General features: G+C 42.0%; 1 protein-coding gene across 5 annotated transcripts in view; it reads left to right on the forward strand.

Annotated features, from left to right (window-relative positions):
- Positions 1-20,989, forward strand: part of LOC148038700 (putative serine/threonine-protein kinase SIS8) — a 43,487-nt gene extending 22,498 nt beyond the window's left edge. For 2 of the 5 annotated variants that reach the window (XM_087674404.1, XM_087674426.1), the window contains exons 7-13: positions 7,485-7,585; positions 7,939-8,017; positions 8,106-8,204; positions 8,284-8,352; positions 18,629-18,678; positions 18,764-18,940; positions 19,055-19,819. In XM_087674404.1, coding sequence (XP_087530530.1) covers positions 7,485-7,585; positions 7,939-8,017; positions 8,106-8,204; positions 8,284-8,352; positions 18,629-18,678; positions 18,764-18,940; positions 19,055-19,157 — 678 coding nt within the window. In that variant the 3' untranslated portion in view covers positions 19,158-19,819. Of the gene's footprint in view, positions 1-7,484; positions 7,586-7,938; positions 8,018-8,105; positions 8,205-8,283; positions 8,353-18,628; positions 18,679-18,763; positions 18,941-19,054; positions 19,820-20,674 lie in introns of those variants that run through there. The other 3 variants (XR_015690197.1, XR_015690196.1, XM_087674423.1) reach the window with 3 other exon arrangements.
- The last annotated feature ends 659 nt before the right edge of the window (positions 20,990-21,648 follow it).

Consider the following 21,648-nt stretch of genomic DNA (forward strand, 5'->3'; position numbering starts at 1 on the left):
TAGGGCCCGATACTCAGCCTCTGTAGAAGAAAGTGCCACAGTAGGCTGCTTCTTGCTGCTCCAAGAGACAGCACCAGATCCAAGGGTGAAAGCATAACCTGTAGTGGATCGTCGCGAATCCACATCACCTGCCCAATCAGAATCACTCCATCCAGAAAGGGTAATCCCATCTCCATACATGATCCCAAAGGATCGAGTCCCCTGCAAATAGCGAAGAACTCGCAAGGCCGCCTGACAGTGATCCTGGGTAGGAGTCTGCATAAAGGAAGACAATAAAGCCACCACAAAGGAGATATCCGGCCGAGTGTGAAGCAGCCAGATAAGAGAACCGACAAGGCACCTGTAACGGGTGGGATCGGTAAGAGGAACTCCAGCTGTCAAAAGCTTGGACTCAGGGTCCATAGGGCATGAGATAGGCCGACACTCAGCCATATCAAACTCCGAAAGAAGCTCGGAGATGTACCTGTGCTGCGAGATAAAAATGCCCTGTGCCATCTGATAGATCTCCAGACCTAGAAAGAAGTGAAGGATCCCTAGATCCGTCATGTCAAACTCCTGCTGTAGAATGGACCGAGAATGCTCCACCTGCTGAGTGTCGCTCCCTGTAATAATAAGATCATCCACATACAAGATGAGAAACACCGAAAGAGAATCCACAACCCGTAAGTAGAGGTTGGGATCATAAGCGGAGCGCGCAAAGCCACTCTGTAGAAAGAAGCGGTCAATCCGCTGGTACCAAGCATGAGGAGCCTGCTTTAGGCCATAAAGAGCCTTCCGCAGCCTGTAGACATGATCCTCCTTCCCCTGCACAAGAAAACCAGGAGGCTGTGAAACATAAATCTCCTCCTCAAGAACGCCATTCAGAAAAGCAGACTTGACGTCCATCTGATAGACAGGCCAACGGTGGTGAGCAGCAAGAGCCAAAAGCACTCGGATGGTGGACATCCTAGCTGTAGGAGCAAAAGTCTCAAAGTAATCCAACCCTGCACGCTGGGCAAAACCCTTGGCAACAAGCCTAGCTTTATGCTTGTCCAAGGAGCCATCTGCAAGATATTTGGTCTTAAAGACCCATTTCACACCAATCACCTTCCGTTTCGCGGGACGTGGAACAAGCTCCCACGTATGGTTTCGCTCGATGGAGTCGAGCTCGGCCTGCATAGCCTGTCTCCAAATATCCTGTGCAAGAGCCTCCTCCACAGTGGAAGGCTCGGAATCCTGAAGAATCTGTGACATAAGAGCATAGTTCACACATAGTGAACTGTCCCGCTAGGCCTGTAAACGGGCTGATCGACGAGGACCTGTAGAAGAAGCAGGAAAGTGAGTAACACCTGAATCCTGCATGAGCCGGCGATACCATAAAGGAATCTTGAGAGACTCCTTCTGTGAGGGAGACCGGGGGGTCTCCGGAACCTGTAAAGCACCCAAATCGGAGAGGGACTCCCCCTCACCAAGTGAAGGTAAATCCTCCACATCTGAAGAAGGCTGTATATCCCGTGAAGATCCCGAAGAGGCGGTAGAAGAGCTCGTAGAAGACGAAGGCACATCCACCATAGGGGAAAGGGAAGCCGAAGGAGGAGGAGGAGGAATAGGGGGGGTGCTAAGGGTGATCCTGGAAGGAAGGGAAGGGAGAGAAGGTGGGGGGGGGGGGGTCCGTCGATGATGAAGAAACATCGGAAATAGAACCATCAATAGGATCCTCAGAGGCCGAAGCCTCATCAAAGATCACATCCTTGCTCACCTCAACCTGTCGCGTCGTCGGGTCGTAGAGCCGATATCCCTTCGTGGTCGTACTATAACCAACGAAGATAAGCTTTCTCGACTTAGAGTCGAACTTCGTCTTCCTCTTCTTCTTGTCCACATGGACAAAAGCATCGCACCCAAAAGATGCGAAAATGGGACACGGAAGGCTTCTTTCCAAAGAAAGCCTCATATGGAGTCATGTCCTGTAATGCCGAAGTCGGAGAGCGGTTGCGTATATGCACCGCTGTAGCCACCGCCTCACCCCAAAGGAAATGAGAAAGACTCCTATGCTCCAGCATAGATCGGGCCATCTCAATCATGGTCCGATTCGCACGCTCCACCACACCATTCTCTGATGGTGTGTTCGGATGGGAATACTCCACCCGAATACCATGATCCCTGCAAAACTGAGAGAAAAGGTGAGAAGTGAACTCTCCACCGTGATTAGCTCGAACACCACGGACTTTGGAAGTTGTTTGGGTCTCCACAAACACTTGCCACTCACAGAAACGGGAGTACGCCTCGCTCTTGTACTCCAAGAAATAAGGCCAAACATAACGACTAAAGTCGTCCACAATCAGCATCAAATACTTGGCCTTCCCAAGGGAGGCCGTGCCCATAGGTCCGCAAAGGTCGGTATGAACGAACTCAAGCGGTGAAGTAGCCCTCCTAGAAGCAACCTGCGGGTGAGGCTGCCGGTGCTGCTTGCCCCTCAAGCAGCTAGGGCACAAAGTGTGAAGAGGAGGGAAATCAGGAAGTCCCTCCACCATCTTCCTCCTAGAAGCCCGGCGAAGAGAATCAAGGTTCAAATGACCATACCGAGCATGCCAGAGCAGCCCAAGCTCATGGGAAGTCCGCGCAGCCAAGGCTGTGAGCGTATAAAGCCCACCCTCCTGTGTACCTGTCCAAAGGGCATCACCTGTAGAAGCATCCTCCACTGTGACTGCATCCTGAGTAAAAATGACTCGGGTACCTAACTGAGTAAGACCATGCACAGATAATAGGTTAAAACCCAAATCAGGCACATAGAGCACTTTGGCGGAGGAAGACCGCCTGTCAGAAAACATAGGTAAAGTCCCCACTCCATGAACAGGAACTGTAGAATTGTCACCAATGGTGACTGTACCCCCTCTGGAACGAAGATCCTGAAGCCAATCCTGACGGAAGGTCATATGTGAAGATGCTCCACTGTCGACAAGCCAAGGCTTCTCCTGTGTGGTAGAAGCTAGGGCAGTGTCTTCCTCAACAAAGAGATGCACAAACGCAGATTCTGTTGTGGCTGGGGCCGCCTTCGAGTCCTTCTCCTTAGGCTTCAAATGGGGATACTTCTGCCAACACTTCTCCTCGGGATGAGTGCCCTTCCCACAATGGGGACACTTGGGCTTCTTCTCCTTCGCATCCTTCTTATCTTCCTCCTTCTTGTCCTTGGACTTCTCCTTCTTTTGTTTCTTCTTCTTGCCACCACCTGTGGCAGCCGTAAATGCCTTGGTGGAGCCACTGGCTCCCACCTCTTTGAGTCGCTCGTCATGCTCCAAGACAAGCGGGGAAAGCTCCTCCCATAGGAGAGTCTCACGGGTTCTTGTAGTGATGAGGCTGGTGTAGAAGACATCATATCGGGGTGATGGCAGCTGAGTCAACAGAATCATCGCCATATCCTCAGACGATATCAGATGACCAAGAGAGGCTAGCTCGCCTCGCATATCCTCCATCTTCGTGATGTGCTCCTTCATGGAAGAAGAACCATCAAGACTGAGCATCCGCAACTTCTTCTCCAAGGAAATCTTGTGGGCAAATGTCTTGTGCTGATACAAAGACGCAAGCTTTGTCCATACTTCCGCCGCGGTCTTTAACCTGTGAACATGTACAAGAACTGAATCATGGAGACTCATAAAAAGAAAGGAACGGGCTCGTGAGTTGAGCCTATCCCATAAGGCTGCACGGTCCATAGAGGTGCCATCGGACGAATCCACGGGGGGTCGGTCGATGGGCGAAGAAACAAGATCCCATAGATCAAAGGTATCAAGAATGCAAGCCACCTTGCATGACCATAGGGAATAGTTGGAACCATCCAACTTGTCTTCCTTCGGAAAGGAAGGGAGAATCGGCACCTGTATAGAGGGGATCAGGGAAGGCATCCGCACAGTTGATGCAGTCTTCACTGAAGAAACCTTCGCAGTAGATGGAACCCTTTGAGATGCATGGATTGAAGAAGGACGAGTGCGAGGAGGGTCCTCCCGATGACGAACTTCACGATAGTCCCGCCTCCGCTCAGAGGAATGATGAGAAAGAAGCTCATCCTCTGAGTCTTCAAAGCCTGAGAACTGGTAAGACATCTTCCAATCTGCAAAATACCAAGAAAGGTGTGCCGCTGACGAAATAGGACCAACAGTGTGGTCACCAACCACCAAGATGCAGGTAGAGAGTGCCTACAACCACCTAGATCTGCAAAACGCAAATAGATCTGATGCAGAACACCAGAATCGAGACCACCAGCACCGGAAACTTGCCCAGATAGAGGTCGCCTGCAGGATAAGAGCAGCCGGGGTAGGAGCGACCTGCAAAACAGCAAAACGCAAGCTGGAGGAGGGTCGCCCTGCAGCAGAAGAGGTCGCCTGGCAGCAAACGCAGGGTTGCTGCGTCACTGGATGACGTGGCAGCCCCTGTGTACAGCAAACGCAGGCTGTACAGCCTTCTGATGCAGTTGCCTGGCTGGAATAGACCTGTTGGCAGCCGTCTGAGGGAATCGCCTGGCTGTTGTGGAACTGTGGGCAGCAGCAGTAAGGTATTTCTCGCGTCCTCCGTGCTCTCAATCAGGCGATGATACCATGTGAGAGTGCGCAGCGAAAGAAGAACACGAACACAGAGGAGAGGAGAGAGGAAGCAGAGAATGAAGGAAGAAAATCTGCACTGACTGAGATGAATGCTGAATACACTGGAATGGCAGAACAGTGCCTGCACGCAGCCCGGAGCGTCAGTGAGGGAACCAGGACAGACTGGAAGCAGAGGCAGCACCACTGCCGGAGACGGAGACGGAGGGAGGAGTGCTGAACCTGCAGAGCATGAATGAGATGAATGCTGGACTGACTGGGGGGGGCAGCTATAAATAGCCTCCAGCCAGCAAACTGGCCGACCAGCTAAACTGGCCGACCTGGCCAGATCTGGCCGACTATGGCCAGATCTGGTCCGACTGGCCAGTTCTGGTCCGACTGACCAGAACTGGTCCGACTGCCCAAAATAATGGGCAGTCACCCCAAAAACAGCCCAGATCTGGGCTGTAAAATGCCCAGGGCTGCATACAGACTAAGGCAGCCTGAAAACACACTGACAGAGCTCCTCTGTCTCCTGTCAGACTCTGACAGGAGCTCACAACCAGGAGATGACAGACTGAGACTAAATAAGAGCAGGCTAACATTTTTGTCATCCTCACACTCTGGATTTTGTTAAACAGGATGACAAAAAACTATTTTGAACGAGACGGATTTTGTTGTTATTTATGATATATTATGATTCATTCTCGATTTTGACATTTTGTCAGTTTGTTTTGAAATGAGAATCATAATGTTGCAACTTGAGTCGGTCCATATTGTAGATAGGCTATTTATATGTTAATTTCAATTTCTTTGTATGATATGTATGACTCATAACGTTTGAGTTCTAAACCATAGTATCCAAAGACTAACTTTGACATAAGTGATAAGTCAATAATGGAGCATGGATACGTAACATATTATTCTCAATTGACTATATTATCACTCAAGCTCAATTGGCCATTCTTTGTTTAAGAGAGAGTTCCATAGAGATTTAGAACCTCTTTCCCTAGTCAAAACTATTAAAAATCCTTATATAAAAAAACCCACGTTTCTTATTTTACCCCCTCTTAAAAGAAACTTACGAAACACGTTTCTGTCATTTCGTTTCTAAACGTTTTTTACGTTTCTGGCTGCTATGTGTGAAACATGCAAAAACGAGATCAGGGCTGAATGGAGGGCAGCATACCCATTTATAGAAAATTTGGGCCCTTCCAAGTGGGTTTGCGCTTATGGGATATAGACACTCTATGAACACATTTCTTTTTAAATAAACAAGGTTTCTTCCTTAATTAAGCATGTTTTGGGCTGTTTAAGTGAAGCTAATGCATTTTTAGCTCAACAAACCCTAGCATATCTTCACACTCTGGAGTGCTGGAGACCAGGACTATGTCATCGGCATATAATAATATGGGTATCAATGCTTCCCCCAGGCCAGCTCCCTCCCCTCAAATCTATCAATGTAGTCTGATATCTCATCAATATAAAGGCCAAATAGAGTAGGTGTTGTACCCATTCTGTAGCAGATGTGTACAATGCTAGTATCCCCCATCTCATCTGCATTGGGATGAGAGGGAGTGGAAGAGTGGGAGGGAGAGAGAGTAGATCTGTGTGGCGTGTAGCTGACTGTGTGTCCTGTGCAACCTGAGACAGACAGAGAGACAAGTATACAGAGGTCCATATGTGTGATACCAACATTTAGGTTAATGACTGCTATTGTGTCAGGCAGCATTTTTGAATACTGTAGCAGTCAACATGCTTGTGAAGTGTCTTCCAGCAACACTATCACTACCACAAGCATACTCTCTGTCATGGAGTGATTTTGAACTTGTAAAGAGGTTTGAACAATGATGGCCATTTGATGACTTTTACAGAGCTGTCACTGACAGCTGGATATTTATTAGGAAGTCAATCAGTTTTTTTTTTCTGGATGATTTCGCCAGAAAGAGTGTTATTCATATAACCACTAAATGTTGAGGGTATATCTATAGAAGGAAGTCATGTAACAAGAAGATGGCAAGAGCTTTCGAGTTTTATCGTCCTTTAGTATTGCTAGTATTTTCTTGATAGTCACTAACCCGGGGGGGGGGGGGGGGTCCGTGCATGCACGTGTGTGCCTCCTATCAATGATCACATCCATGAGAAATTGGCTTTCAGAATGTCAGCTCTCCTGATATAAATATTCAGTGTGCGCTCCTTATCACATGCAGATTTTTCGCGAATTCCTCTTGTATCTGGTGCCCAGATGCTACACCACTGCAAGTCTCTCCTAACAACCAACATGAGGTGAAAGCTTCTGGGAAGGAGCTTGGAACCACTCTAGCCTGGCTATTTAATTTAGTTGTTATACCTCTGTTGCTGCTGCATAATTAACGTGGGTCTTGTGTGTGTTAAGGTAAATGGAGGTCTCTTCAAATTCCAAGTGTATGCCTAATATGCAGGAAATAGCCCCTAATGAAAATAGTATCTTAAAACAAAGAGGAAATTGCTTAACCTTGCTACAAAAGTTTTGAGTGCAATACTGCAGAGATGCAACAATCTTGATTCTTACCTGTCTTTGCCTTGTTAAATCATCAATTGTATTCTTCTTTTCTCAAGGTTCTTTCCTTTTCCGTCACTGATATTCATCCTCAAAGATCCGCTGACATTGATAATGGCATCTTCAGGCTTCCTGTTATCTGAGAAGCCATTATAGCATTGTGGCATGTGTGGATTGTTCATTGAGTTCCGTTGATTGCTCAGCACTTTGTAGATAAATTCATGCAGGTGTCTACTATATCTGCAACGGATAATTGACAAGGATTTGGCTTGGTTTTCAGTTCTTGCTGGACTTCTACCTTGCTCACTCATGCATTCTGTTTATGATGCATTTAGAGATTACTACTTTCTGTCCAATGCTGGTTTAATCAGCGATACTTATGATTCTTATGAGTGCAGGTTCGGCTGATGAAAAGAATGCGCCATCCTAATGTGGTTCTATTTATGGGGGCTGTCATGCGGCCACCAAACCTGTCCATAGTGACAGAGTTCCTTCCAAGGTATCACTCCTCTTTATTTCTTTTTATATATTGTCTTCCGTTGATACTCTTTAAAAAAAAAGAGGTTATTAAAAAGTTGACTTGCCTTAATACTTAGAATCTGTCTCTGTGTGCGTGTGTGTATCATGTGTACAGTGTTTTTTGGGAGCATTGGCTACTCTCTCACATGTATGCATATGCACATATCATGCATATACACGCATATGCACATGTGCTCAGTCATGCACATGCACACACCATGCATATACACGTCTATAATAGCAATAACGGCAAAAGGTAAATGTTAAACATTATGAGTTTTAAAGTGTCATTTGTCACAATAAGGTTTGGTCTTTTAAATTGTCTTTTGATAGAGGAAGTCTTTATCGTCTGATTCATCGGTCAAATAACCAGCTTGATGAGAGGAGGCGGATGCGAATGGCTCTAGATGTTGTAAGTTTATTTGGTGAAAATGTTAGGTTTGGCTTGTTTGAGCTGAGACATGTCTTGGACTTACGTTGTTTGCACAATCACTTGACAGGCAAAAGGAATGAATTATCTTCATAATAGTACACCAGTCATTGTACACCGTGATCTCAAGTCTCCAAATCTTCTTGTTGACAAGAATTGGGTGGTAAAGGTATTAGCAGTGTTCTTTATTTCAACAAAGTAGTTCATTCTTCTAGTTTTTACCTTAGTTCTTTGATTCCACTTTTCAGGTTTGTGACTTTGGTCTCTCTCGTATGAAGCATAACACATTTTTATCTTCCAAATCAACAGCTGGAACGGTCAGTAATTCTCTATCTGATATTTATCTAATTCTTAAAGGTAGCTGAATCTCTAGGTGCACAGTTTTATGACTTTGTGTATCAGATTACTATGTCCAGAGGCTGCTTATTTGTTATATATGTATGGTATTCCATTACTTGTCAACATCTTTATTCCCTGCATTATTTTTAACATGTATAAAGTTGAACGTATGTATGGTATTCCATTACTTGTCACCATCTTGATTCCCCTGCATTATATTTAACACATATAAAATTTACATCACGGCTTAGGGGCAGAGATGGATATGGAGGCAAACCGAAATGGAATCAGAGACACCCTCTCTGAGAGCAGTTGCCAGGCACAAAGGGCTATGTAACCATTTTTTGAATACATTTTGTCTTTGGAGCATGAATTTGGTGGAAAACTGCAAACTGATAGTTATTGTTGGGAATTTTCCTCAGAGCTTACCCATGTTCCCTAAATTGGCTTTTCTATGGCAGGAAGTACAAGAATATATACTAATATTGTGTGTTAATTAGGGTATTGACTTAGTTGATTTTTAATCTTGGAATTCACCTGAGCAGCTTACAAAAGTAATGCTGAAATACTTTGTCAATACGAGTTTTTTTCTCGGCTGGTAGGGGATGTTGATAAGGATTGCACAAATCACATATCAAGCTGGGCATTTTCTGGAAATTAATGTCATTTTGGGCATTTTACTAAGTGGCACTATTGTGATGCCAACCAAGCTGGGCATCTCCTTGGAACGAAGTGTTATTTTGGGGATTCAATGCCCGACTTAGGAGAACCCTTTATTGGCCATTTTTGATTGTGGCATTTCTAGATTTAGAGATTATTGAGACACCACATCCAAACTGAGTAAGTTGACTTAATAGATACTTTTGTTATGTAAGACATTCATTTTTTTTCGAGTGTAAGCTTATAAATGTTAGCAGAATTTTTAAATGCAGGTTGGATACTCTGAGTTTTACAGAAGTGCAGAACTATTCATGGTTGTAGAATATTTGTGTTTTGTTGTGGTCTTATGCTATGTTACGTGTCACATTTTGGAAGCTATTGCAAGCTTTGTCATCGCTGGAGCCTTTTGGAGCTGTGTATTCCACTTGAATTGCTAGTGTTACTACATTTTCTTGGAGCTGCTGATGCCATTGGGGCTGGATGTTAAGCAATGAAAAGTTAGGCCAAAATTATTGCCAAAGTCAGTACAACTTATTGGCCAATTTAATGGCTCTAGAACAGCTCCAAAGTTTATTGACTTTTGGTAGGAAGTCCAACAGAGCTCTGAAAGGGGCCAAGGGAGAGTGCTATACTTTAATCCCATTTTATCCCTGAACTTTGATGTTTAATGCTACATCTTCTTCTTCAGTTTCCATGTATGACTCCCTGCTGTCCATTGTAGTTGCTGGAACATCGTCAGACTTCCTTAACCATCCTCAGGCACTGGCCAACTCCGTTTCCTGTTCCTATAGGCTATGACCTGTTCTGGTGATGCTTGCTTGAGCCTGCCATATCATCGTCTACTGCTGCCGCCACTGTTTCCTGCCTCAAAATACATATTCCTTGGTGCCACCTGCAGTTTCCAACTATCCTCTGTTGTGTTGCTTATCATGCTGTGGTCTGCTGTCAAATGTAGCCTTTGCTGCTGCCTCATTAGCACCTTCAGCTTCTTGGTGTTGCTCAAGCCTGCCACACTGTTAATAGATACCAAAATGTTGAATGTGCTGCCTTGGCCTACTACTATGGTTAGATGAAGTGGCAAGATGGCAAAGCCAGAGCATAAGCAACAATGGAGGAGCGATATGACAGCTCTACTATTGAATATAAGAATAAGAAAAGGTAATGACACAACCCTGAAAGAACAAGAATAGGGCACATACAAGTTGGAGGCAAAAAACTTCTGAAGGAGGGAAAATTTCACAACATAATAGAAAATAACTTGTATTCTTAGTAATTGATTGCATATTCAATTATTTATTTAATTTGTTCCTTTGTAGTTAATAGATACTGAGAAAAGTACATTAGAGTTGGCTATGGATGAGTGATCATAGGTTATGGTGGATGGATGGAATGGTTTAGAAGAAAGATAATGCACATTTTCGCCTATTAAACTTGATGACTAGAACTTGAGCATATTGGGGTTAGTCTCACATACATAAAGGACTAATGCCTTGGAGTGTGGGCTAGAGCTGTGGAAATAGAGGATTACAATCACAAGATGACATGTCATGAATAGTTTGTACAATATGTATATGTAGGCTTGAAGTTTAGAATGCATATACCTTTGCATAGAAAATTCATATAAGGATTTTGGGACTGCTTTTGTAATGCACTTGAAAAGGGCTTTCACATGATACATATATCTAGGTCACTAAAAAATAGCAAGTCTATGTTTTGACAGGTTTTACTAAATTTGATTATTTGTAATTGTTTATAGCTCTCTCAGGAAATATATAAACAAGAGAAGTGTCAAAACACTTATCATTCTAGTTTGGAAGTGTCTCACCACTTGTTCCACTTCATCACATCATACATGTGGTTGGACACTTGCCTTGTGCTGCTTCACTTTCATTTTTTGCACAAAAGTTCTATTAAAAGAGCTCTCTCTCTGTCATTCTACTGATGCGTATCTTTCACTTTGGTATCAAGAAGGAAGCGATGCCAATGTATTGCTGATCAAACATGAAGAAAGGCTAATTGTCTCTCTTTTCCTACTTCCAAGTTGTAAAGAAAAATAATTATTTTATTGCATAGTAAGTGTATGATGCATGTGTGCGTGTGTACGTACATGCTTTGCATGGTCTTGTGAGAGTGAGAAGTACTCTTCCTCATTGTTAGCTCGATTGTAATTGAGCTCATCCCTAAGAGACTTGGATTGAGTAGAAATGCATTTTTTGGATGAGGGGTGGGGGTGCTTATTGCAGCTCCCAACTTGTCTCTGTCTCTAGTATACATCCATGTCTATAATTTTTCAAACATTTGTCATATCTAGTTTAAGTGTTCGTTCTTTCCATTTTCTTAAAATGTGGAGTTTCAGAAATAAGTGCATAGTACAAATAAGTAGACTATTTTGTATGGGACACAAATAGAAAAGCTAGCAATTTTAAGTGGGTTTTACACACCAATACTATTTCCTGGGAGTGATGATGTGAACAAGTACAAGGATATGTGCAAATCAATACATAAGGACAATATGTTTAAAACTTTTCGAAAAGTTTCAAACTTCTCGTGAGAGATTGTTTGTTTGTAGGCACATAGAACAGGTTGAATTGGCTTGTTAAGATTCATTCTTGCTCACAATGATAGTGGAAGATAGAATTTTTCAAAGCACTCCAACTATGAGTGTAAATAGTGATATGAGATGATTGATCAACACCCATGTTGACAAGTCGTCATTTGAGCCACCCACACTCAAACAATAGTTGTGAAGGCTACTTTGTTCTCAGCTTCATGGCTAAGAGTGGTGAGAGTAGCTTGTTCTTTCTCAACCAAGCATAGTTGTAGGGGACGGGTGAAGTGAGACCTTGAGATACTTTGAAAAAGTCTGGCAAGTAGAGGTGGATTGAGATTAGGGACCTCCTCAAATCCGTCCCAAAGAAAGGATTTACATCTTTGCATTTGCAAGATAGTGCTGTTGGGAATGGGAAAAGGATCAATAAAGTGGCCCTATGGTTGTTCGGCTATGAAACTCCATGCTTTCACATGGCGTATGCTATTTGAGCAACTATAAACAACAAGTTTCTTTTGCAACTAGTAACTTGCTCTTTCTCATCTATAGGCATGCATGCTTGTTAGTTCCCAACATTTGTCTTCATTATCCTTGGTGTCCAAGTTCTCATTGTGTGCTTTCTTACTCATTTGAGCCCCTTTTGTAGCTTCTCTCATCTCTTTTTCTCACTACTTGCATGGCTTTTTCTTCACGCACTTCTGTATGTATTCACTTCTAGTATAGTGCAATATGAAAGTTGTTTGTTAAGTTAAAATTGCATTATTCAATCCATTGCCCCTCCCTCCCTCGCTTCTTCTTCCCCCTTTGGTTCTTCACTTATTTGTTTTGGTCATTTCCTATCATTGTCCCATGTTTATATGAAGTGAATGTGTACATGAAGCATCAAGATAAAGTAAAACTTGCTTTTGAATACTCTAGTGTGACATCCCTTACAACTTGGTTAGTTAGGATTGGAACAAGCTGTGGATTGGCAACACGTGGATAGAATAAAACATAATTATGTATGCCTTGCAAAATAGCAAAGATGGACTTTATAGCTTGCCAATGCTTTAAACCTAGGCTCTATCTAAAGTCATTCACACATGCATATTGGCCTTTGTATATAGAAATGGTGGCGTTTCCATGGAGAAAACATAGTGCATTATAAATACTAGCAATGAATGATCTTAAAAACCCATAGAATGGATGAATGATGAATGAAATCTAGTGATGATACAATGTTTGAGATCTTTTTTTCTCTTGGATGTGGGCAGATGAGATCCAAAGAGTTGGTTGTTGATGTTGGAGTGGCTCAAGATGATTGCATCGTCTTAGTTGATGAAGGGTAGTAGCACTTGTGGAACAAAAGTGGAGGGAGCGAAATGCAATGCTCCATTAGCAGGATGTCATGGTGATATACATCCGCCTAGAAACCAACTTGCAAATGAGATACAATACAAGCTATATGAGCGAAAATATGGGTAATGGACATCAAACTCACCTTGTAGCCATAGAGCAAAATATGCACATCCTCAAGCCTAGGAGCTAGCAGCAAACTGGGTCTTGACCACATCCCAAGAGCCTGTGTTCCATATCGTGAGCCCACATCTTCCAAGTGTACATGTGTTTGTCTACGGCTTAAAAGTTCAAGAGTGAGTGGTGATCACACAATGATGTGCATAATAGGGCCTTGAGTCCTATAAATAGGACTCAACTGCCCTAATTGTGAATTGCCTTTAGTGCATTTGCATTAAGTCACTTCATGACCACTGTGACCAATGCTACTAGCGCTGATCCAAATGTTAAAGGATGTAACACACGGTAGCAAAACACAAGATTCTCTAGTTGAAAACGAAAACTGTGGAATTAGATGATGAAGATTATGTGTCAGTTGTCTGTCATTTCACTAGTGACAACATAGGCAACAAGAGCAAAACATAGTCAGTAGTATGTGATGACAAAAGGGGCAACAACTAGTAGAAATGGTGATCAATTGGATAGCTTCAGAATGGAATGGGTGGCAAATAATGAGTAAGTGTATTTGGTGTTCTAGTAGCTTTTGATTGGCTATCTTTATGAATGGGTTTAATTTCATATCGTGTTGGATCTTACTAGGGTTTTGGTTGAAAAGAACCAATGCCCAAACCCCATCAATGTAAACTACGAAAATTGAAAAATATTGAGTGCATTGCTTGAAAGTGAAATGGAAATGTATATAATTCAAAAAGGGATATGCAAATTTTTAAGTCCATTTTCTTTATTGTGGCTTTAGCAAATGTTTTGTTGGAGGCAACAACTCTTTGCTAAGCTAGATTCTGGTGACAAGGCAAGATGACAATTGGGTTGGCAATACTTGAACGTTAGTTGCGACAACAAGGAAGACCTCCATGGTAGCGATGAGCTTTAGATGACTGTTGTTGGCAGTATCTAGGGAGCATGTGACCAATGTTACAACACAATAGAAAGAGAAGTTTATCATTTTTAATTGATTTGCACAATCATTTGTCTGTTGCATTTGTTTCCTTTGTAATTAATAGGTACTTTGAAAAGTTCATTAGAGCTAGCCACTAACGAGTGGCCACATGCTATGTTGGATTGATGCATAGTACGGGGTAGTTTGCAAAATGAGAAAAAGGGAAACAACAAAAAACAAAGTTTCAGAGTTTTGCCGAGTTTTGAAAACCGGGGAGGAGCTTTGGACTTTAGCCCACAACAACATTTACTAAAATTTCACATAAAACTTATAACCTTCATAGCATGTTACAATTTATACGATACATGGTCATTATAATATCGAAAATATAAAATATCGAGTTACAAACAACGAGCATTGTGTGAGTAATAGAGCTGCAATTTGCACAGATGCTAGAAAACTTAATGGACCATGAGCATAGTTATCTGCATTTGATGGATGGATGGACTACTTCAATTCGCCTTGACTAGTATGACTTGTTCGGTGCCATATGATGGTGTCTGATCCAAATTGTTTGACCATTTTAAAGTGCCCATTTGTGAGTATGTGGGGTTACTTTTGGGGATGTTATAGGTGTTGTCTGGGCTTTCTCTCCCACAACACATGTGCACACACCCCCAATCTCTCTTTCTCTTCCCTCCCCCCCTACCCCTCTCCTTATAAATAGATTCTTTCCTCTCTCATTTCAATTTCCAACTTCAAGCTCTTATACTCTCATCTCTCCTTAAACTCTGGACTCCTAACTTCCTTAGGTTGTTTACCCTCTATCCTCGTGTAACACAAGCTCGAATTGTATTCAATGCTGAAGATCAAGGCTTGCTTTTACATTTGTTAGGACATTTGGGCAAGGCCTAATATCCTTGTGGGGTATGCATGCCAATGTTCCTTTATGTGAGTTGCATTGCCATTTTTTGATCCATTGGGCCCTTTATATAGAGAGAGTGGAGTGACATGTCTTCAAAATGGTTCCGGTGCCATAAAGAAGGCAGCATGAGAAGAAGCGAAAGAAAAGGTAATGAAGGGTGAATAAAAAGAAAAAGAGAAGGAAGAGGAGGAGAGAAGGTGACTAGCGTGGAGTAGAACGATTATGGGAATTGCAAACATAGAGCAAAGAATACGAAGCTGATGAGGAAGTGAGAAAAGTCTCTCGATAACATGGTTTCTATTGAAGGATGGTTTGTTTGAAACATTGTCTCAGTTGTTCCATTTTAGATAGAAATGGCTGAACTGTTTTGGGCTGCTTAAAATGCAGTTTTAACATACTATGGTGTAGTGTATAGTGGATCTCTACGTTTGTAGTCGCCAAGTGTCGGGAAGCACGAGAGCCTGTCGATTCACCTCCCAACCACGCTAAGGAAGATGTAGGAAGAAAATAACGTGTCTCCTCTTGCCAGCCCTCAATTTCTAATGAGTTATACTAATTTGTAACTCACTTACTTCCTAAGCCCCCTGAACCCCGTACGGGCGCCCAAGGCCCCTAGACAGTCATCTTTCATGCTGTTTCCCCATAAGTTACATTCATTAATGTAACATATGGACTCTAGAGAAAAGATAGTATACATGTTCACCTACATGACTAAAAGTTTGTTATGCATACATGTTTGCATTGAAAACTCATATGAGGATTTTAATGGTGTTTTTATAAAAGGACTTTCACATGGTACCCACATTGGGGGTTTTTAAGTTTTTGGAGATCCCTAAATTTAAGGAGGTCCCTAAATTTTAGGAGCCTCGGATTGGCCTAAAATGTTGATCCTAAAAGATACGGATGACATTCTAAAAAATAGTAAGCTTGTGTTCTACTAGTACTCACTAAGTTTGGTTGTTTCTATTCTTGATAATTTTTAGGGAAAAAGTGAAGCCATAAAGAAGAGACACATGCCAATGCACTTGTCACACAAACTTCGAAGTCTCCCACCACTTGTCACACTCTTTGTTGGTTGGACACTTGTCTTGTATTGCTCCATTTTCCCTCTTTAAACTAAGTATCTCTCTTTCTCTCTCTCCACTAAAAAGAGCTCATTTCCTATCACTTTGCATTAGTTTTCATTTCTGTAAATTCGCGTACAACAACTGAAGATAGCCTCAAAGTTTGTCCCAACTATCTCCATCATCATCCTCCATCCGTCATCAAATTCCTCAATTTTCCTCTTGTCGTTGTTGTTTTTTAGGACTGTTAATTTGTCTCCATATATATTTATATGTCCATATATGTACTTTTCTAAACAATTGTCATATTCATATTTTCTTGAACAGTTAAGTCTCATAGTAAGCAAATATAACAATTAGAAGCATACTACAGTGTATGGGATGTTTATATGATTCCCTTATATTTAGTGACCCCATCATGTGTATCATGTGAAAGCTTTTAGCCTACATATTACTTTTCATGTTCATGACATTTTGCTAATCATAATTATCGATTTTGGTGGATTTAACCTACTCTTCAAGGCGGTAATCCTTTCTTTATGTGAGTTTGACTTTGATATGTCCAGTTCTAGTTACAGGCACCCAATCGGGTTATATAAGTGGAAGTTTCTAGTATCTTTTTCCTAACCCACAACATGGGTCTACCATAACATGTGACCACTCATTACCATGGCTGACTCAAATGCACTTTTCTAGTTGTCGATTAATTACAAAGGAAATAAATTTAATAGATAGATGATTATGCAAATTAATTAGAAAGGATACACGTTCTTTTTTGTTTGTGTTGTGACAGCTAAGGAGTGAAGAGAGATGATGAAAAAGCAAAGCGTAGATGGAGAATTGAGAGTAATTAGTGAGGTGATTTGAGGATGCTAGAATAGGTGTTTTATAGTGGGTTTTTGAGCATCTATCATATGATCCAAGAAAAATGCCTTTTAACATAAATAAGGATTTTTGGGTTGTTTCTAGCCATAAAATTAGGCTTAGGATGCAAAATGCAGTCCTCTAGTCAATAGGAAGTTGAAGAAGACATTGTGGACAGCAATGGGGGAAAGTAGATCTCAACGACGATTCTTGGTAGCAAAATGCAAGATTTGTTGGTTGAAAATGCAAATTCGATGATCATTTGATGAACGCAATGATGGCATCAACTAGTTGTCCTAATGACAGGGGAATTGAAGACAATTGGAGCAAAATGCAGTCTACAACAAGTGACAACAACATGGACAGGTGCCAATAGTAATGGCAATGATTCGGTGGTTCCAAAATGGACTAGGTGGTAGTAGACCAAGCAGGTGAAGGTGGTAGAAAGGTCAATGGCAACTAGGGTCAACTACAACCATAAAGAAGACATTCAACTTGCCTTTGACATCTAATAGTGAAGGAAGATTATGGAAAATTTAAGTGTTGGGAGAGGTCTCAAAGTGATTAGTTAGAGGGATTAAAGGTTGTGCAAAACATGCCCTTTTATAGGGAATGTTTGGGCATTTGTCTTGCTATCCAAAAATAAAGCCTTTTATTGTAGTTAAAGCTTTTTGGGGTTGTTTTTGTAGAACTAAAATTAGGCAGTACTGCACAACATTTCAATGCAGCCCACTTTCTTTATATGTCATTTTAACAAATTAAGGTGATAATAAACAATAGGATTCCCGGTAAAGAACAGTTTTGTGACAAGGGTGGTGTTGACAAGGGTCATCCTCAGCTGAGATGGAAGTGAATCATAGTCCACTTGAGTAGTTTGAGGAAAGAAGATTGAAAGAAAGACATGTATTATACCTTTTAACCTAAGAGGATACCAATAGTCAATGTGATAGCTGTAGGTGCCCAAAGCTCAATCTTGGGTGAGAACCCACTAGCTTGGTCTCCATGTTGGTAAGAATCCAAAGGCAAGCCTAATCTTGGGCCTCTATAGAAAGGGCACTATCCTTGCTTCCATGCTAGACAAGATGTGAAGTTGCACCCACCAAGACATAGGTGGAAATCCAAAGTTTGGACCTAGAGAGAGCTCATAGAGTAACGATCACAATGGAACTCAGCCTTCTCTAAACAACCCCTTATGAAGAAGGTGGGGATCAAGAAACCCACAAATGACGGCTTGGAGTGCCACGCAGGTAGCTGGATAAATCCTTCCAGTGTGCATCTATGAGGAGCCTTTCATCTCTTGTTTAGTTCATGTAGCCCAATGTGGGTGTCCTAGTATTCTCAACTCTAGCCTACTATCTCATGCCAATTAGTTAGATTGTGAATCCTAGAGTGTCCCCAGCTTTTACCACATTGTTTCCTCTTCAATCCCTTGCCTTACTTATTAACGTAAAGAGGTACCCTTTTACCAACTTCATCACACTCCATGGATCTGGCATAGTTGCCAGGGGTTTTAAAGATGGAACGTATGAACGGATTTCAAAGATTTTGTAGGAAATCCTTTTCTTGGCAACTAGTGCTCTCATATTCTTCTGCTTTTGTATGTTAGTGTGTGTCGGTTTGAAGATATTCATGACAGACCTTAATTTATGCAGTGCTCCTAGTTTAGTTGATTCAACATTTTGTAGATATGATGAATGCTGGTTTTTCTTTAATATTTTCCCTGTGCTGGAAGCTGATGCTTCTCATGATGGTAGAGGACCAATATGACTAAGATTTTGTCTTACGATCCTCTGTTCTGCAGCCTGAATGGATGGCACCAGAAGTTCTCCGTAATGAACCATCCAATGAAAAGTAAGGCGGCATATTTTTTGACTTATGCTGTCTTTAATGTAGTGGAGCCCTCTTACTGATTATTGTTTGATGCCATTGTTTAAAGGTCGGATGTGTATAGCTTTGGCGTTATATTATGGGAGCTGGCAACCTTGCAACAGCCTTGGGCTAGTATGAATCCAATGCAGGTTGTGGGAGCAGTTGGATTCCAGGACAGGTGCCTTGATATACCTGAAACATTGGATCCAGTTGTTGCGAGAATTATACGGCGATGCTGGCAAAGGTAAGATTTTATTTCTAGTATTTAGGGTGTTGATTATCATGCTCTGTGAATTATGACTTGAACCACCGCATGTAAGGTTGGATGACAAATGCTTTGTTTTTCTGGACTGTACAGTGATCCAAATGCACGACCTTCGTTTGCTGAAATAATGGCTGCTTTGAAGCCATTACAAAGGCCAATCACAGCTTCCCAGTCAGTCCAATCCCCAAAGACTTGAATGATACGGAGTGATATATGTGCATCTTCCTCAGCTCCTCCCCATGATAGCAAGGACAAGGAATTTCTACTTGGATGATTTCCAGGAGCTTCCTGTACTTTGCAAGTTTCTTGCATAGCTGTGGGTGTATAATGTGAATCTTCATTTATGAGGACTGCTTTACTGCTAAGCATTCCTGGTTGTGTTGATGGCAGGCGTTTCACTAGGTTATGGATTACTCTGTCGAAGGTTTCATATCAAGCACCCAAGGGATTGGGGCTTGAATGCTGGTATGGAATCAGCGGATGATGCAGTAATACTGGTGTGTACTCACGTCTGTTACTGGGTTTTTTTTCTCTTTCCAAGCTGGAATTGGTGTGTTATGGTTGTGTTGAAATTTGGCCACCTGTAAAACAAACATGTGATTCATATTGAGTGTATACTTGAGTTTTTCTCCCTCTCCCAGAGTGTCAATTGGTGCAAGCCAGCACTTATTTGTGGAAAAAGGGCCTCTCCAGAATAATGGATTTATCAGCCATAAACTCCTTAGTCACAAACTAACTAGTGTTGGTGGCTGTTCCAGTGTGTTGTGCAATACGAAAATACCTCAATTTTGGACTTCTTCCCTGGCAAATGTATATTTGTTGACAGAATGAAAGGATCCTTTTAGAATTTTAGCATTAGTCAGTCTCAGGTTCAGAGGTGTTGTTCTGGCCTGGGGAGTTGTATCTTCTCGGTTTTACATTGAGCTGATTGGTACAAGGTTCCCATCAGTTTGGTTTGTAGTGTGAGTTGAGGTTACTGTTCTCTATAGGCTTAGAGGCAGCCTCGTGAATAGGGTCACTTGTTCACAAAGTTGGTTTGTAAAATGACCATGGATAAACCATGGGTTCATGACTTGTATGATTGCACCGGTTTTTCAACTGGAGGACATGCTTGAGGAAGGAAAGATTGAAAAAGGTGCTGAATGTATCATTAACCAATTTCCTAATGCGAGATCTGTCATGCCAGAGATTTCGTTAATTCTTAGAAAGATAGGCAAAGAGGCTGAATGTATCATCAATCAAATGACTACTGCAAGATCTGTGATGCAAAGATTGCCCAAGAATCAGTGTTCTAGTTGTGCACAGTTCAGTACTTGTCACAAACCAGTGGAATTCCCCTACCAGATTGGCACCTTTGCTGGAGCTTGCGGTAAACTGTATCCAGATAAGGTGAATGTCAAATAAACTTCGTGCACTATCAGCATGCCTTCCCCTAGTGTTCATCCACTGTTTTTTTGTTTGCTTATGTTGTATGCCAGACATGCACTTCTATAGTTTAAGTTTGCCTCATCAACTTAGCCTAGTGGAAGCAAATAACAAAGTAATGATAGGGTTACCTTGGGCTTTGGTAAAATCTAGAGAGTAAATGATTTTTGTGATGATGCTGCTGGGTTTCCTAGGGTAGTAATTGATGGTGCCAAGAAGCCCCTACCCATATCCATGTTTTTTTGGTGAAACTGATGGTCTCAAAAGACATGTTCCATGTATGTCTAGGTTGCCACACTGGATATGGGAGTATTATGGTTCAAAATACAGATTGACAGGTGACCGATCATGATACATTGGGCCGCATCATGTGAAAGGCCTACAACCAATGGCACATTCAGCTGGAAGACGATGCTGAAGATCTGGGTGAAAAAGGAAGACTAGTTACAGGTTAGGATTTTGTATTAAGCACAAAAATACAGGAAGTAATTCAGTCCTGCTCGTGATGCTTAAAATGCTGATAATCCCATGAAATGTTGTTTATTCAGGCTGTTTTTAAAGTTGGCATAGTGTAGTCAATGAGAGGGTAGCCCAGTTGGTTTGTGTGTGGGTTGGGTTTCATGGGTGGGTGGTGTGGGTTGGGTTTCATGGGTGGGTGAGTAGAAACCGTGGGCTGCACTTCTCTAGGGGTACACATATCCATAAGCGTGTTAAAGTTGGCTGGGTGTTGCTATCAATTGGTTAATAGTGTGAAATGAATTTGGAGAGCATATAGTCCCTTCCAAAGTGAACACAGTAATTCTAAATAAAGAAGTGTGTGAAATCCAGTTTTGCCACGATGTATTATGCTTAAATGTAGAAGATGAGTGTTTGTACTGTTTTATGTTCAATCTCTTTAACTCCATTGTTGATATGTGCTGTCAGAACATATGAATCCTGACATGCTCCTCTGTCTCATCAATGTAGTTATGGGTGTTTTGTACACGTTTTGCAAATTTATGAGTAACGTCAGGAACCTGGCCAAAGTGAGAAAAATCAAGACACTTGGCCAAAGTATTAAGTTTCCTCCACAATAACATGATGATACTCAAGTAGATTATGATGATACTTACGTAGATTGGGTAAAATCATCGCGCTGGGTCGAGGACATTGACGATACTTGGATTGGTTTTAACAAACTCATAGCTTGAGTGCCATGTTCGAAGATCGACTCTGTGGTGGCTTCCGCAGAGGTTCACTCTCTCGCAGCACCAGTGTGTGAT

The sequence above is a fragment of the Lygodium microphyllum genome, chromosome 3, assembly GCF_053477565.2.
Source record: "Lygodium microphyllum isolate KBCC chromosome 3, Lygodium_microphyllum_v1.1.10, whole genome shotgun sequence".
NCBI classification, from domain to species: Eukaryota; Viridiplantae; Streptophyta; class Polypodiopsida; order Schizaeales; family Lygodiaceae; genus Lygodium; species Lygodium microphyllum.